Raw genomic sequence first — 17,490 nt, forward strand, 5'->3', positions numbered from 1 at the left:
GACAATCGACAAAGTGATCCTATAAGGGTTCCGTTTTTCCTTTTCAGGTATGGAAACCTGAAAAACAAAAAGTTCCCATTATTGCATCCATGCATTGAGATATTGCATCCTGGAGGCGACCATAGACTATTTATTTCGGAAAATTAAAGAGTTTTCCCACGGGATTTTTCAATACTTAAATAGCACGAAGTCGCAGGCATCATTTAGTATTACATAAATGATACTGTAATTTATAGTATCCGGCCCACTTTCTTAAATTTTCTGATAAATGCAACTTCAATTTTAAAACCGAATGCCATCAAACTGTAATCATCGAATAATTTCGAACTTCGGAATCAAATCTCGTCCATTGATCCGTATCACCAAAGAGTGCTTAGTTCGGATCAATCCCGTCCAGATCATTCGGAATTGGCCATTTGCGCCTCAAACCTAATTTAGTTAAATCGCCCTCATTAATAGGGCCTGGGAGTTGTGAAACTTCAGCACTCCTGGATTGTAATCGAGGTATCGACATAGAATACAAATGGCGATATTTAGGGACGTTAGGGTTAATCCCTGTTGGACCATAGGAGTAATTCGTTTCAGCTAGATTATAGTTGGAGGGATTTCCTGTTTAGGTAAGTCAGCTAGGTGTGGATTGCATATTTATAGTACACGATAGGCAATCGGGGTACGAGGCAGGGGGACGTCCCGCACGTCACCCGCGCTATCTCACACCAAACACAACACTCACAAACACAAACTTTCGCCTTTATAATATTAGAAAGAAAGAAAGAAAGAAAGAAAAACTGTTTATTTGGTACCAACAAAAACATAACTTAAAATAAATAAAATATGAAATGAGACGCGTGGTGTGTGGTGCCAAAATGGACTCCACTCAGCATTTGCTGCGCCTGTGTGAAGTGTGATTTTTTTGGCGATGTATGCCCGACTAGTTTTGGACCCATCCGAGGCACTTGGTCAGGGGCGCATCGGTTGCCGCACTTTTGTTAAAACTTTGTTGAAACTTTGTTGAAACTGGTCGGGCTTGCACCGAAATTGCAGCAGTTTTTTATAACCATCCGTGACTTTGCATCCGTCTTATCCGGCTTTACTCCTTGTCTACATTATAAAGGGAACCCATCCATTGATACCTATTTTCCCATTACCATTTCCATTTTTAAGGCAAATATTGAGCTAATTAAATCTTCAGGTACATTGTGGACATCCCAATTACCTGGGAAACATGAAATTCAACATAATTTTATCTTGTCTGAGATTGTCTTCAATTACAGTGCTAAGCCGGGATGGAAATAACTAAGTTTCCCGGTTATCCCGGTCCATTATTGTCCTACAACATTCCCTTATCACTATAGATGTCTGCAGATATACCTAATACGTTATTTTGTAAGGTTTGTCCCATTGAGTAACTTAGCGATACTAAATTACAGTTACAAAATCAAAGAGTTCCCACGGGATAAAAAAACCTTAAGCCTCACGGACGTAGTCACGGGCATCATTTAGTGTTTGATAAACATATACTAGCTGATACCCGCGACTTCGTTCGCGTGGATGTAGGTTTTCAAAATTCCCGTGGGAACTATTTGATTTTCCGGGATAAAAAGTAGCCTATGTGCTAATCCAGGGTATAATCTATCTCCATTCTAAATTCCAGCCCAATCCCTCCAGTAGTTTTTGCGTGAAGGAGTAACAAACGTACACACACACACACATACATACAAACTTTCTCCTTTATAATATTAGTGTGAAGTAGGCAATCGCCTCAGAATTTCGCGAAAGTAATAACCTCAACATCATCCCATCTTCATCGCGTCTTCAACAAGGATGAATGATAAATCGTTTCCCATCGATATAACAGTTATTTCTTGTTATTAATAATAGGAAAATGGTATGATTGCCCCACTTCCGTAACGCATTGTTACAATTATTGTGATCGTTATTCATCTCGGCGTTCTTTTGTAGCTGTTTCAGGAAACGCCCTTTTGTATTTTATCGGCGTACATTTTTCAGTGCGGCGCCGAGTTCCATTGACGTGAAAAATTATGCTCAGATAAAGTCGGATCGTTTCCCCCGCCCCGTTCATGACCTTTCAAAGGCTTTTAAATTTAAATATCATAAAAAAATCTGAACCGAATAAATTGTACAGATTTACATAAATTACCTATGACTAGCCTATGAATACAAATATTGTAGACTAGATGATGCCCACAGCTTCGCCCACGTGGATTGGTCAGATCCCCTGCAGCATCAGGATTGAGGAGTTGGAATCCAATTTTTTTATGGAACAATGGTGCAGATTTCCTCTATCGATTAAAAAAAATTACGCAAATCGGTTCAGAAATCTTAGAGATATCAGTGCATAGGTAGAAAACACAACTCCTCCATTTTTTTAAGTCGGTTAAAAAAGTAGCCTATGTTACTCCTTGGTTAATCCTCTACTTGTCTGTAAAAATCCCGTCAAAATAGGTTCATCCATTCCGAAGATTAGCCCGTTCAAACAGACAGACACTTCAATTTTATTTATTAGTCTAGATGAGAAATTTTGTTTGTTTGTTGCCTTATTGGTTTGTCCTTCAATTACGCCGTAACGGAGCAATGGATCGGTACGCTTTTTCGCATGGATATATTACCTATTTGAAGACCTAGGGACTGACACAGGCTACTTTTTTATACTGGAAAATCAGAGTTCCCACGGAAAATGAAATGAAATGAATTTAATTATTGCATGTGCCACTAAATGATAATAGGTACCTAATAGGATTTTCAAAAACCTAAATCCACGCTAACTACTCAATATGATGATAGTGGGATTTTTAAAATCTAAATCCAGCTAGTTAGATACCTACTAATAAATATAACTAACATTTTTATGTTAAAACCAAATAATAGGAACATGATCATAATTATTGAGTGTTTTTATTCTCTGTGAAACTTAGTGGTGGAGCATAATATCTTCTTTCCGTTGACATGGTTTCACGTAAGTCCCTCTTTAAGGTCTACCTCAATAGACCTCCAGGTGTTGGTTGGTTGACCATGTCTCCTACTGACAGCGTTTTTTGTACTCGTATAAGCATAATACTAAATGCTAGTCTTAAGAGGGCTCTCTCCGTCACTCGTTTAATACAATCGTAGTTCCAATTTCATTTGAATATTAAGCAACCAAAGTCCATGAAATTTTGCACACATATTCTAGAAACTAATATCTGTCTGTGTCTGTGATCTGTTTTTCAGAATTCTGTTAAAATATTCGGTTTCAAAGTTACGCGGTCTTAAAAAATTTCATACAAATCTTTGAGCCCCTGTAATTTTAAAACTACTTATTTTTAGAAAAATCTAAAACACCACAGACACAGATATTAGTTTCTAGAATATGTCTGCAAAATTTCATGGACTTTGGTTGCTTAATATTCAAATGAAATTGGAACTACGATTGTATGAAACGAGTGACGGAGAGAGCCCTGTTAAAAGTGCCTTTAGTGTTTGACTTTAGACTATTGATTACTGAGCTAACCAATACGAATAAAATTCTATGCATACAAAGTCGCGGTTGGCAACCAATATCTCTGGTTTTATATAAAGCATTAAATTTTAAAAGCTCTCGAAAAGCTTCAGTTTCCTATTTTTTCTCTTTTCGCCGATACTGATGATACAGCAGATTAATTGCTAGAGTGCAATAGAAAAATCGGAGCGCTTTCAAAAATTTATAGTCTCTGCCTGGAGATATATTAAGCCTTTTACATTTTGTAGCATTTTTAAACGTTAGAAATTGAATACAGCTAATCTGTGTGAAGTAATCTGAAATTTCTTAACCACAGGGTCATTGCTGCTTTTTGGAAACTAGCTGCAATCAAAGCCTCCCTCAAGACTAAAGAGGGTCTTCTTAGTGCAACTTTTTGTTTGCAGTACCTTATTTTAAAGCTCACATAGTTCATCAATACAGGATATAGCCAGCACTCCAACTTTGCGAACTGAAAATCGGTGATACAAGTCAAGAGTGAATAGGCATCTTTCTAAGCACGCTCCGTCTTAGGCTGCATCATCACTTGCTATCAGGTCTGATTTCAGCCAAGGGCTAGTCTAAAAATTTAGAAAAAAATTTGAAGTGAGTCAAATCAAAGAATAAAAGTGAACGCACACTTATCCGAGCCGAACGCATCGAACGACTCGAACGAAACGAATTTTAGAATTCTGTGTATGAAATCTTATGAAACCTCGCGCAAACCCGCGCGCCGAAGATTCGGAGGATTCGACGCGTTATTAGGTAGTAGGTAAGGTTTACTACAAATAGGTAACCGTAGGTAGTCTTTTATACATTTATCGAAAGTATGAACGTGATTTGAAAGGCCAGCTCAGCAAATCCAATCAGTGCAGATTAATGAAATTAGTCTGGCATGGACGCAGACTTTGCTAGACTTGTGTATTTCTTGCTAACAAGTAACATCTCCTATCTAATTATAAACTAAGTATATTGTGAATTAACATTTTTTTGGGTTCCGTACTCAAAGGTCGAAACTGGACCCTATTCAGGTCACCCTGCTCTCTAATCTGTATATCCTAGCATCTAATTCATAATGTAGTTTGTAAGCTATGACCAAAACTAAATAAAAGATAATAATTGGTCATTTAAGTAGATAGGTACTGAATCTTAATAGAGCGAGACCCACTCACATGTCTATTTATTTAAAGATCAATATAAAGAATGATAGAACCTACACGAGTAAGTTTTTTTTTTATTCACTATGGGCAAGCGCTTGACCACAATTACACCTGATGGAAAGTGATGATGTGGCCTAAGATGGGACGCGTTTACATAAGTTTTCAGTTAAGTTTCGTCTTTTATGTGTACCATAAGGTATTTTGCTAAAACGTTCAGTGCGTAAAACAGTACATAGGACGCTCCATCAGCGAGGCGGCATCTTTCGCTTACTGACATAATAATTTACAAACTAGTTATCGGCTCTGAAGCCGGTCTGCCCCGACCGACCAGTCTCGTTCAGAGCGTATTTGCAGATGGAAGTAAATTTGAAGTAAAAGTATTTTTTTACCCGACTGCGGCAAAGCCAAAATGAGGGGTTATGATTTTAGCAGTCTATGTATGTATGTATGTAGGTGTGTATGTTTGTATCCAGATTCTGTGTGTTCCACCGTAGCGCCTAAACTACTGGGCCGATTTTGATGAATGAGGTATCAATCGATTCGTCCTAAAGGTCGGGGTAACATAGGCTACATTTTATAGGAAATAAATTAACCTAACGGATGAAAAAAGTGGGGGTCTCCAAATATTTTTTTTGCTATTTTATCGAGTGGGATGGTCAAATGAAAATTTTGAGTTCATAAATATAAATGTACTAAAACATAAAAATATACCAAGCGACAGAAAAACAATTTTACTATAATATTTCAGCGTTTAGACGATCGCAGTCGGGTTTTAGTTTTCCACTTTATCTTGTTACTAGAATAGATATAGGTACCCCTACCAGTACGTCATACGCACCGCGAATCTAATAGAAATACATGTTTTTTTATTCAAAAATAAAATTATAGTGCTTTTGATTCCCCAAATGGATCTAAGTACCACTGGTTCGGAATATTCTTGATACCAAGGAGAAACAGCTAGAAATTCGGCGCTTGCTTAAACGAAAGCAAAAACTAAAACTAATTAGGAGGAGATATGCATTTGATTTAACAATGAAATAATATTCTTAACTTCTTGCAACAACTTATTTAAAGTCGTTCGCTATTAATTATCCTACTCATAATATAAGTCACAACTAAGTGGAAAACTTGATTACAATAAAACTTAGAAAATATAATATCGTTCGATTCTAGAGTTCAAAGTAAAAGTGCACTAACGAACGTAAACCATTTTGATAAAAAAAGCAATAACTTGTCCAGCTAACTTTATGTAACATGGCATCATTATTTTTCTTATTATTTGCCCTTTGTTGCGTCTACATTAACAAGCTTAAAAGTTAGGAACTCTCGATGTTGAGTTAAAAGTTAAAACAAATATTAGTTTCACAGAATTTTTATCCAGGCCTTCATATTTTTTGCTCGCGGCTATTTTCGAATAAGGACAAAACCACTTTCTATTAGATAGAGATGGTCCATTTCACAGATAGCATATGAAAAATCGCGTAAAAAGTCCTTCCATATATTGCTATCTTACTTAAAATAGCCTGATGCAAAATATCACAGAATATTATTACATAGGCAATTATCTCCCGCTTTATTGTTTAAATGCACACGGTCATCGACCCAAGCTAAAGAGCGCGCGAGCTAGAACACTCATCCCTGTATGGTATAAAGGGAAAACATCTAGTTAGTTCAATTAATGTAGCAAACATTCGTTCACTGCATTTCCCGAAAAGCGATTTCCAAAATTTTCTTGAATACCAACCCACGAAATATCAGCGCTTAATTGATCTAACATTAACTCTTGTTAGTTTAACGTAGGAAACAATTGTTAGTGCGAAAATTGAAAAATCAACTGTCGTGAAAAATCGCATGTGAAATTGTAAAGAAAAATTATAATTTCACCAAATGAAAATTATTTAAATTTAGCAATCATGCCCATCGCAACTTTCCATTATACGAAAAATCTCTTAAAGGCCTTTTTGCATAGTCTTTATCCTTATGAATATTATAAAATGCAAAGTCTGTCTGTCGGTATATTTGCTTATTCCTTGAGAGCCCATTAGTAGATTTAGTGGAAAGGCTGAGCAAGGCAAAAAGGCGGAATTTTCCGCCTAAGTTATGTTGCGGCGTTTTACATGACTAATCAGAATAAAAAGCTCGAGAATAAGAATAATTATCTCCATTCCTTCTCCACTCTCATTTCGAATTCTATTCGCTATCTACAGTAACTTTTCCAGTTACATTTTTAAGAGATAGACATAATTTTTATGTTAAGATATTCTGTAGCTAAAATGTTCTAAAAAATTAGTTATTTTAAAATCAGTTTCAAGTTTTTTAAAACAATTTGTTTGTAGGGTTCCGTAGTTATTCAAGCGGAAAAACGGAACCCTTATAGGATCACTTTGTTGTCTGTCTGTCTGTCTGTCTGTCCGTCCGTCCGTCCGTCCGTCCGTCCGTCCGTCGTGACTGTCAAGGAATTTATAGGGTACTTCCCGTTGCCCTAGAATCATGAAATTTGGTAGGTAGGTAGGTCTTATAGCACAAGTACAGGAATAAATCTGAAAACCGCGAATTTGTGGTTACATCATTAAAAAAAAATTAAAATGTGTGTCAATTTTCAAAATAAGATAACTATACCAAATGGGGTATCATATGAAAGGGCTTTACCTGTACATTCTAAGGCAGATTTTTATTTATTTTTATGTATAATAGTTTTTGATTTATCGTGCAAAATGTTGGAAAAATACCCGAGTACGGAACCCTCAGTGCGCGAGTCTGACTCGCACTTGGCTGGTTTTTAAACTATAAAGGTCCAAACGCATTTGCGCTTCGTTGCGCGACGTGACACGGCGCGGCGCCGAGTTACCTGCCGTATCGCTCAAGTGCGTCTTGCTTCATACAAACTCATAAGCCGCGCCGCGTCGCGTAGTTGCCTGCCGTGACGCTCAAGTGCACTTTGTACCATACAAACTCATATACAACGCAGCTCAAGTGCTTGGGATCCATTAGATAGCAATACCTATCATCTAATGGATCCTAGTACTTGTAAATAAAACTTACTTGTAAATTGATGTAAGGAGCATCAGCCATGACTGTCGGTACGATGAATCCACCTTCACCGGTAGACATATCGATATCCTGGCTGTAGATATCCGTCTTATCGTCATAGAGCTTCACCCGGACTCGAACCCGTTTCTCCGTGCTCATGGCTTCGACCTATGGAAAATAACAAGCGGTGAGTATTGAGGTTTTGGGAGCAACTGCTGAGCCTTTTACCGGCTCTTTTCAGTAGAATCTACATTCCGAAGTCCGGTGGTAGAGTCACAAACGTAGCATAAAGGACACTAGTTATCCTAGACATAAATAAATTTAGATATTTATTTTGAAGACCCCTTTGGCGCAGTGGTGAGAGATGCGGTTTTATAAGCAAGAGGGTTTGATTCCCGACAGGGGCAGTTTCAGAATTTATAATTCTAAGTTACTCGTCTGGTCTGGTCCATCTGGTCTGGACTACGGCCGTGACTGGTTACCAAATAACTTTTTTATTATTCAGATTTCTGAATTGGCTTGGCTGATTGGCTTGCGTTTGACCACAAACAGAGCCCGAGAAATAGAGCAAAGATGAGGTCTAGATTGGAGCGCGCTTGGCTAGAAGATGCCTATTCACTCTTGCCTTGAAGGTATTCAAGTTATACTTGGCAAGAAACACGTACGCCGGAAGGGGATTCCACACCTTAGCGATTCGTATCAGAAACGTTGAGCAAAAACGTTTCATGCGAGTAGAAAACTTAAATGGATATTAACTCTACAAGTCTAATAAACAATTCACATTAAGCCCTATGAGATTGGTAGGCACTGCGTATCTTGGCTGATAATAATATTTAATTACAGCTGTTTCATATCAAGGGGTCTTTCGTCGAGTCAGCAGTTAAGCCAGGTCGGGACTTACTGACTTAATAAAGCCCTTAGCTAAAATAATATTGGGCTCGTTTTGACGAGATGAACTGCAGGTCATGTTTTAGTAGGTATCACTACCCATATAATTAATGCAAAAGCGTGTTTGCTTGTTGGTTTATTGGCTTGATCGAAGTTAGTAAGAAATCGAACTTTGATCCGACACTATTTATTGTAAAATTTCTAAGCAAAGTGATATCGACAAAGGAATCGCAATAATTTATGTTGTAGCGATGCCAAAGTAAAAGGGGCGCCATCTGAATACAAATGGATGTGTAAAGCGAGCAATTCTTATTTGGTCGTTTTATATTTTCGTTCTAACGTTTAGTCAATTTCAATTTTTATTGCTTTTCGATGGTGCCAGTATGGCCTCAGACTGACTATTGACTTTAAAGAATACTAGCTACAATAAAGCAAGTGTATGGATAATCACTTTTATTCCCTCACTCTCATCGTACAATTGACCGGCAAAGTGGTGAGGCCGCTGATACACCTGTAAGTTTTGCTCACTTAAGTAGCTTACATGATTAACTTACGACAAAACTAACGTACGAAATTATAAGTACATTCATCTTAGTTTTGTTGTCAATTACTTACGTAAGCTGCTTACATAAGCTTACGTATGTAAGCGGCCTGACACAGTTTAATTTTCATCCCGTGAAATTAAAAAAATCCACAAAATTAAAAAAAAAAGGAAATCCACGTAAGAGTGAATAGGCACCTTCTAGGTAAACGCGTCCCATCTTAGACCACATCATCACTTTCCATCAGGTGTGATTGTGGTCAAGCGCTTACCTATAGTGAATAAAAAAAAATACCTACCTAGACCAAATCTTGATCATCGTCTAGTATATAATATAAATAGTAGTATGGATTAATTCGCAGTACCTAATCCAAATACATAACACTCGTAACAATATTATCATAAATAAGTTCATCATAGTAGTAATTATATAGTACATAATAATGGTAATAAATCTAGTTCAAATTGATCTGGAAACTATTACCGTAAATCCAGTTCAACCGCAGATACTAAAGAGGTTTTAGAGACCTATTCACTAATAATTAATTGGCTTAAATTATATCAGTTCACAATAATTGGTTAATTTTATTTAAGAGTTGTTAGATCGAATTAGTTCAATTGCACGCATCATCGCACCATTCCACGATTATAACAGTAATTAGATTAGGCTAGTTACAACTTTCGCAATTAAAAAAATATATATAGTAATCTATATGCCACAGACAGATACACAGATACACACGTCAAACTTATAACACTCACCTTTTTGGATCGGTGGTTAAAAATTAAACTTGCGTGATAACTCTAAATTATTATTATTCACGTTATCTTGAGTACGTATATGTATGTAGCCTTAACATCTATGGTATCTTCTGACTTATCTATGTTAGGAATGGACTGTGTTAAGGTGGATTACAACATGGGATGTGGATATGAACATGTTGTTGCTATGAAACACCGCATCTAATGAAACATTTATATCGCTGCTAGTTAGTTAGTAATATAACTATCCTATGTTGCTACTGAGCTTATGATTGATGATTTCATCGCCAAGGAGAGCTTGTCTAATGCTTAGACGTGATAATACATTATATTTTTATCTGATTAATTATTATCTGAGTGTTCTTCCATTGTTTCTTTTCTATATACCTACTTAGAGCTTCATGTAATTAACGTCTACCCTTCTTTGATACTGATACTGAATTCTTCATGTAAGTAATTAGTATTTACTCATCAATCATGCCATTTTTAGGGTTCCGTGCCTCAAAAAGAAAAACGGAACCCTTATAGGATCACTTTGTTGTCTGTCTATCTGTATGTCTGTCTGTCAAGAAACCTATAGGTACTTCCCGTTGACCTAGAATAATGAAATTTGGCAGATAGATAGGTCTTACAGCACAAATACAGGGATAAATCTGAAAACCCTGAATTTGTGGTTACATCATTGAAAAAAAATTAAAATGTGTTTTAATTTTCAAAGTAAGATAACTATACCGAGAGGGGTATCATATGAAAGGGCTTTACCTTTACATTCTAAAACAGATTTTTATTTATTTTTATGTATAACAGTTTTTGATTTATCTTGCAAAATGTTGGAAAAAATATCCGAGTACGGAACCCTCAGTGCGCGAGTCTGACTCGCACTTGGCAGGTTTTTATTTTATTATGCTGACTAGCCTTTTGTTTTTTAAAATACTATAATTCTATCTACATTCTACTATGATAAAGGTGCATTTCCACATTCGCACGAAGAACGAGATGATACTGTATGTATGTAAATTGAGCCTAATTGATAAGACGTAGCAAATACCTAACAATAAGTACTTAGATAAGTAACTAAATTAATCTGAAAACAATAGCAATTAAATCAAAGTATCGCGAAGCATCCAATTACAAGGCACTTCAATTAGCTCGGATTATTATACATGACTTACAAATTGTTCGAGACTATTTTGATTAGTCCCTTAGGCTATTATTCTGAACTTTGGTATTAAAGGTTAAACGATGTTAAGCTATATACCTCAGTAGATTAGTAGATAGAGATAATAAAGGCAGAGGTATTTTGCAAATTAATAATTCGTAGTAATTGTAAGTTTGTATGGCTCAAGCAGAGAGTAAGGATATGATAATATTACATACAGAGGTTTGATAAAGTCGTCTTGATAGAGCAATCGATATGTGCGGTACAAAGGAGCGACCCAAACTGGCCTACATAGTTAGGACCCTATGGCGAGATGAGAGTGAGACGAAAACGGATTACTGTGTATCTTTATTCTGTGGCTCAAGGCATACTGTGGCAGTGTATTTCTAAAATACTGTCGGTTACAATGTAACAAAATACGATATTTGCCTATGTCAAAAAATTATTATTCCTAGTGATTATTACTAAATAGAGGGTCTCCCAAAATACGTAAACTCCACGTCCTCTGTTAGTTTAAGTTAGTAGTCAAACACTTTGAACTTTATTTTTACTTTGTAACGTGCAAATAATGTGTGTTAAACAAAAAACAGAGACGCATTCTTGCGTGTAGAAAAAATTCTCGCCACTGCTTTTTAACTCCTCGCCAATATGTCTTGAGCGTAATATAGTAACAAAATGGGCGGTACAAGTTCACGTTAATAAAATATTTAGAACTTTAGTACTTACACGACCAACAAAAGGCAGTCCAGGCTTGTACCTCCGCCGCATGCTGTCAGCAAACTTCAGTTCTACGTAGTGTTGTTCGGCAGCAGGAGTAGCAGGGGTGGTGCTGCCCAGCCCAGTTCCCACAGTGAGGTCCACGCGTGCGGAACCGCCACCGCAGTGCGCTTCTACCCTCCATGTGCCTGAGCGAGCTCCAGCCGCTAGTATTGCACTTAGCTTGCGGACACCTGTTAAAGAAATTATTGATTTATCGTCTTCATCTAAACCTATGCCGGCCCACTACTGAGACCAGGTCTCTTAGGATGAGAGGGGTTGAGACAACTCTAAGGCTTAATGTAGCTCAGTGAAAAGTAACCCCGTTATATAGTGGCAAAAAATAAAACGACAGAGAGAGATAATTTTGAAGGAATGAGTTTATTTTGATTTGATAACTTCTCACAGATAGATAACTCAAAATTTAAAAACCCCCGACATAAAAACCTCTACAAGAAAACTAGAAAAGAGCTGATAACTTTCAAACGGGTGAACTGATTTTCTTGGATTACATTATATATGGATACAGCTAAGAACACTTTCGATCAAGCCAAGCCACCTTTCAAACAAAAAAAAAACTAAATTAAAATCGGTCCTTTCGTTTAGGAGCTACGATGCCACAGACAGACATACAGATACACACGTCAAACTTATATCGCCGATTTTTTGTCTAGGTGCGTATTTCGTAACTTTTTATATCCGAGGTAGAAAGTAATTACTCTGTGACCGTGATACAGAAGTAGGGCAGAAAAAGTAGAATTTCGGCCTACTTTTTGCCCAAATCACTTGACAGTAGCAGCAGCCCGCTCACAAAGTTTTTGCTTGCGGATATGACACATGACCTCCAAGAGGGTTCACTGATGTAATTAATCAAGCCTCGAGTCGCAACAAGAGTAGCCGCGCACAGGCTGTATTCATTAATATAATATTAAAACAAACGATGACTGTACGTTTTAAAGACAAATACTTTGTTAAATAAACTTGGACCTAAGTATCTTGTTAGAAATTTTTAATTTTGAGGGTAGAAATCAAAATATTGACAGAGACATACTGGTGCTCAAAAGGGCCAAAACACAGAGCCGTAAAGCCAGTTGGCAAAAAAGAGACATACCTATGTAGGTATATGGTGTTCAGGGTCAGGTCTAGCCCATGTAGCAATCAGATGCGATCTACCTCTATTGGTTCAATCAATAGCATGGCGCCTTCTTGTAGGCACGCAATCAAAATGGAATAGGTACTTAGATACAGTTATATTTTCATCAGATGCCAAAATGCACCTTTGCTAGTGATAAATTAATACGCCAATATAATTTTTTATTATCTGTTTTAACACCGCACCGCACCGCATCGCACCGCATTCATTAAAATCAGCTTAGTAGTTTAGGCGTTACATTGGAAAATAGATTAATATAAATATGTACATATACTAACTCGTAATAATATATTTCCCTTTTGCCTTTGCCGTGGTCGGGTAAAAATATTTGAGAAAAACATACAAAATCCGGTAAAAATTTTCATAACCCAAATAGGGTACATACATCTACGCTAACATTTTCTTAAAATCACTCGACCCTATTGGCTTTTACAGGCAGGCTCAAAGTTTTTGCCCCGACAAAATGACACGCGACTTTAAAGAGGGTCCGTGAATATCATTAATCAAATCCCAAGTCATGGTGACATGGCATGGCGGTGCAAAATGTGCTATCTGCTGCTTAAATATTCATCTTTGACTTTAAAACTGCTAAAAATACATTCATAGACAACTAAAATCATAAAACCCCCTTTTGGCTTTGCTGCAGTGGGGTATACGAAAAAATCTGTGCTAAACAAGATAAAGTTGAAAATTAAACCCGACTGCGATCGTCTTAATAAACGCTGAAATATTGTAAAATTGTTTTTCTGTCGCTTGGTATATTTTAATGTTGTAGTACATTTATATTTATGAACTCAGAATTTTTTCCTCTTTCATTTGACACCCCACTCGATACAATAGCAAAAGAAATTTTTTTCGTATAAAATGTAACCCGGACCTTTACGACGAATCGATTGACACCTCATTCATCAAAATCTGTCCAGTAGTGTAGGTGCTACGTGGAACACACAGAATCTGGATACAAACATACACACCCACATATTACATAGACTGCTAAAATCATAACCCTTCCTTTTGGCTTTGCCACAGTCGGGTAAAAAATTAAAAAAAGAAAATGTCAAGCGTCACTAATCCGTTAGAAATTTAGTTAGGGCCAGGTTATGAGACAGTATCCCAAAAGGTTTCCCCTGTTAACACGCCAGGGGGACCCACAGTCTTATCAGGTGGAACGGATCTACTTGATCCTTTTGCTCATGTAAAAGAATTTCCATGTCCCGCCGCCGTGACGCCTTCTGATAAATCTGTGACCTTATAAACAAATGCCGGAAGCGGGGGAATATTTTACTCCTCGACACAACATCGGCGCATAAATTTTCGGAAGCCAAATTCGTATTGAAAAGGATTTTCAACTTGTCAGCAAGATTTTTCAAGAGTCAGCCTCGATTCTAAGTTCACTTTCGGTTTTTTTTTTCTAAATTGGCTTTGATCCGGCAGGTCTGTCATTTATCGCCACTTTATCACCCTTTGGCCGAAGTAGTAGCGAAACCAACCGATTTCACAAATTATAATGCCAAGTAGAAATTGTTTACAGGAATAGATTTCCCCTGGGTTACTCAAACAAAACTCATCTTCTTTATGCATAAAAGGAGAATCCAGGTATGCCGTATGGCAAGCGATTTGCCTCCTCGTTTCTAATTCGAACCGCTAAAATATGGAACATCCCTCCCGCATCAGTTTTCCCTCCAATTTTTTAACTTTAGGGCTAGGCTAGACAAATTCCAATACAGTGTCAGTCATAAGTCAACAGGGCATATAAAGCAAACCCAATCCATCAAAATTTGACACGGGTTACCGTGCCGATGACATGGAAAGGCTTTTATAGGACCGACTCTGAATACAAAGTGTTGTATGCTATGTTTCTTAAAAATTGATGAATTTATTTTTATTTTTGAAGATAAATCGATTTCTATGAATAACTAAAACATGATATTACTAAAGAGGTGTCTATGACTAGTCGTATATAATATATGAAATATCTTTGCAATTGTTGTACATAGTGAGAGCATTAAAGAGTTGTTAATATGAACAAGACAAGTGTAAATTAAAAATTTATAATACCCCCGACAAGTGAAGGAAGCTGATAACTTTAAAACGGCTGAATCAATTTTCTTGTATTATAGCCTAAGAACACTCTCGATCAAGCCATCTTTCAAACAAAAAAACTAAATTAAAATCGGTTCATTAGTTTAGGAGCTACGATGCCACAGACAGATATACAGATACAAAGATACACACGTCAAAGTACTTATAACACCCCTCTTTTTGGGTCGGGGATTAAAAAGAGTAACTGTTGAGTTTCTTGCTAGCTCTCGTCAGTAGAATCTGCTTTCAGAACCGGTGATAGTCATACCTAATATATCTATATTATATTATAAGTAGCACAAGTTGTCCTAGATGAAATAAACTTTATTATAATAAATTTAAAGCTTAAATTACCTTATACCAAAACAAAGTGTTTCCGTCAACAAAACAAATAAAACACTCCCAAATCTCATATTGTTCATTTAATGAACAAAATATGAAATCCGTGCCCAACTTTCAGCTTCCATATTGGAAACAAAATAGAGTATTTGGTCATAACTTCCACTGTAAGGATGAGTTACAATAACAAAGTTATACTTTGCAATTAGTGAGAGCTTTGGGGAAGCAAAGCCTCTACCATTATAACTTGACTTATATCATAGATTACTCGGAAGTACTTACTTATTTCTAAAAGAACTGTTTTTTTAGCTTTATGGAAATTGATTTCTAATCATATAAGTTGTTTTATGATACTTTTTGTTTGTGGGGAAACAAGACAAACACTTGTTAAGTTCAATCAATCAATCAGCCTGTTTTCGTCCACTGTTGGACATAGGCCTTCCCAAGAGTGCACCACTACATACGGTCCTCCACCTTTTTATCCACTCCTGCGGGTTGGAGGTCGTCCCACACTGCGCTTGCTGATACGCGGTCTCTACTCCAGAACACGACTGCCCCAGCGGCTTGGTTCTGGGATCTTATTAAGTTGGCATTCAGTAAATAGTTTCTAAAATCCTAAATTGGGTTTGTAAAATATTTATATTTAGATTTTTATTATTAAAGAAGAGATAGAATAAATAGCACCTATTATAGACAGGTGCAGAAATCAGAAAAACATGTTAAGAGTCCAAAATGGTTTATTTTGTATACCTATGTAAAATAATATAATAATTTAACCGAAACAAAAATTGTGAATTCTCTTTTACAAACAAAATGTAAATACGATTTTACTACTTTTAACCTTGAAAGTAAATTTTATTTACGCAAGGTCTATGTACACCAGAATCCTCGTCAATATTTTCAAAAACCAGATGTTATTTTACCTAAGGGCAATAAAAATATCCGAAATCCAGAATAAGATTAGCAAATACGGAATTCGCGCCCAAAAACTTTCAGCTTCCCAGTGTCGAGACGAAATTGAGTACTTTGCGAAATTACTCGTAACTTTGCCGTGAGGAGGGGCAACAACTACAAAGTTACTTTGCAATTACGGAGTTTCCGGCAGATTTGCTGACACTGTCCCTGCTTTTCTTGACTTTCGATAAATGATTACCTATAGATAAATGCAAACCAGAGTAATCAATATGTAAAGCAGTTACATTCACGAAACGTTTTTAAAACATTAAGAAACGATTTTTGGAAATTCTATTTTTAAAGGGGTTAAAATTGGTGTTAGGGCTTTTGGTTAAAAATTAAGTGGACACATTTCAGAATTTTTAGAAATTGCACTTCCAAGGAGATTAAATAAGGGATGCAAGTTCGCATGAAAGTCCTTATTTTTCAAGTTATATCTATAAATTAATTAGTATATTGGGCTCCCGAGCAAAAAATAAGATGGACGTCTTTCAGAATTTCGGGACATTCCACTCCATCACCGATTTTTCAAAAATCCATTCTAGGAAATCCGGGAAGTTCAGCTAATAATATGAATGTAAAGATTTGGATGTCTGTTGCTTTGTCACTCCACAATAAAATTTGGAACAGAGATAGCTAAATACTCTGCTGAATTAATACATAGGCTACTTCTTATCCCGAAAAAGAGTTCTTACGTAATATACAATACTTTCTTGTAGTAGTTGACTTAGTGGTTCTGAAAGCTGTAGGTGCATTGTATATGTCAGCCGATATAGTTTCGATAGTAAGTAGTAACATCATTATTCTCTAGTATTCCTTTGTAGAGAATTATTTCGCTATCCAAATTGTACTTCCTTATTAAGTTTAGCTCAAAGCATTCTAAAGCTACCGTGGTATCTGCAACAATGACACGGAACAATTACTTTGAATAGTTCCTAAACTTGTCTCACTCATTTGCGGTGAGCCAGCCTTAATGGAGTTCCAGCTTCATTCAGATTACAATTTGTCTTTGATGGTTTCGTTTTGTGAATGTTTCTTAGTTAAATCTTCTTCTTATGGTATCTTTTTTAGGGTTCCGTACCTCAAAAGCAAAAACGGAACCCTTAGAGGAAAACTTTGTTGTCGTCTGTTGTTCGTCCGTCCGTCGTGTCTGTCAAGAAAACCTATAGG

At 36.6% G+C, this 17,490-nt stretch overlaps 1 protein-coding gene across 2 annotated transcripts in view; it reads right to left on the minus strand.

Annotated features, from left to right (window-relative positions):
- Positions 1–17,490, minus strand: part of LOC123869026 (C3 and PZP-like alpha-2-macroglobulin domain-containing protein 8) — a 234,718-nt gene that overhangs the window by 74,072 nt on the left and 143,156 nt on the right. For both annotated transcript variants that reach the window (XM_045911747.1, XM_045911748.1), the window contains exons 6-7: positions 11,763–11,986; positions 7,699–7,854 (exon numbers count right to left, since the gene is read on the minus strand). In XM_045911747.1, coding sequence (XP_045767703.1) covers positions 7,699–7,854; positions 11,763–11,986 — 380 coding nt within the window. The remainder of the gene's footprint in view (positions 1–7,698; positions 7,855–11,762; positions 11,987–17,490) is intronic.

Source organism: Maniola jurtina, chromosome 10 (genome assembly GCF_905333055.1).
Source record: "Maniola jurtina chromosome 10, ilManJurt1.1, whole genome shotgun sequence".
Taxonomy (NCBI): Eukaryota; Metazoa; Arthropoda; class Insecta; order Lepidoptera; family Nymphalidae; genus Maniola; species Maniola jurtina.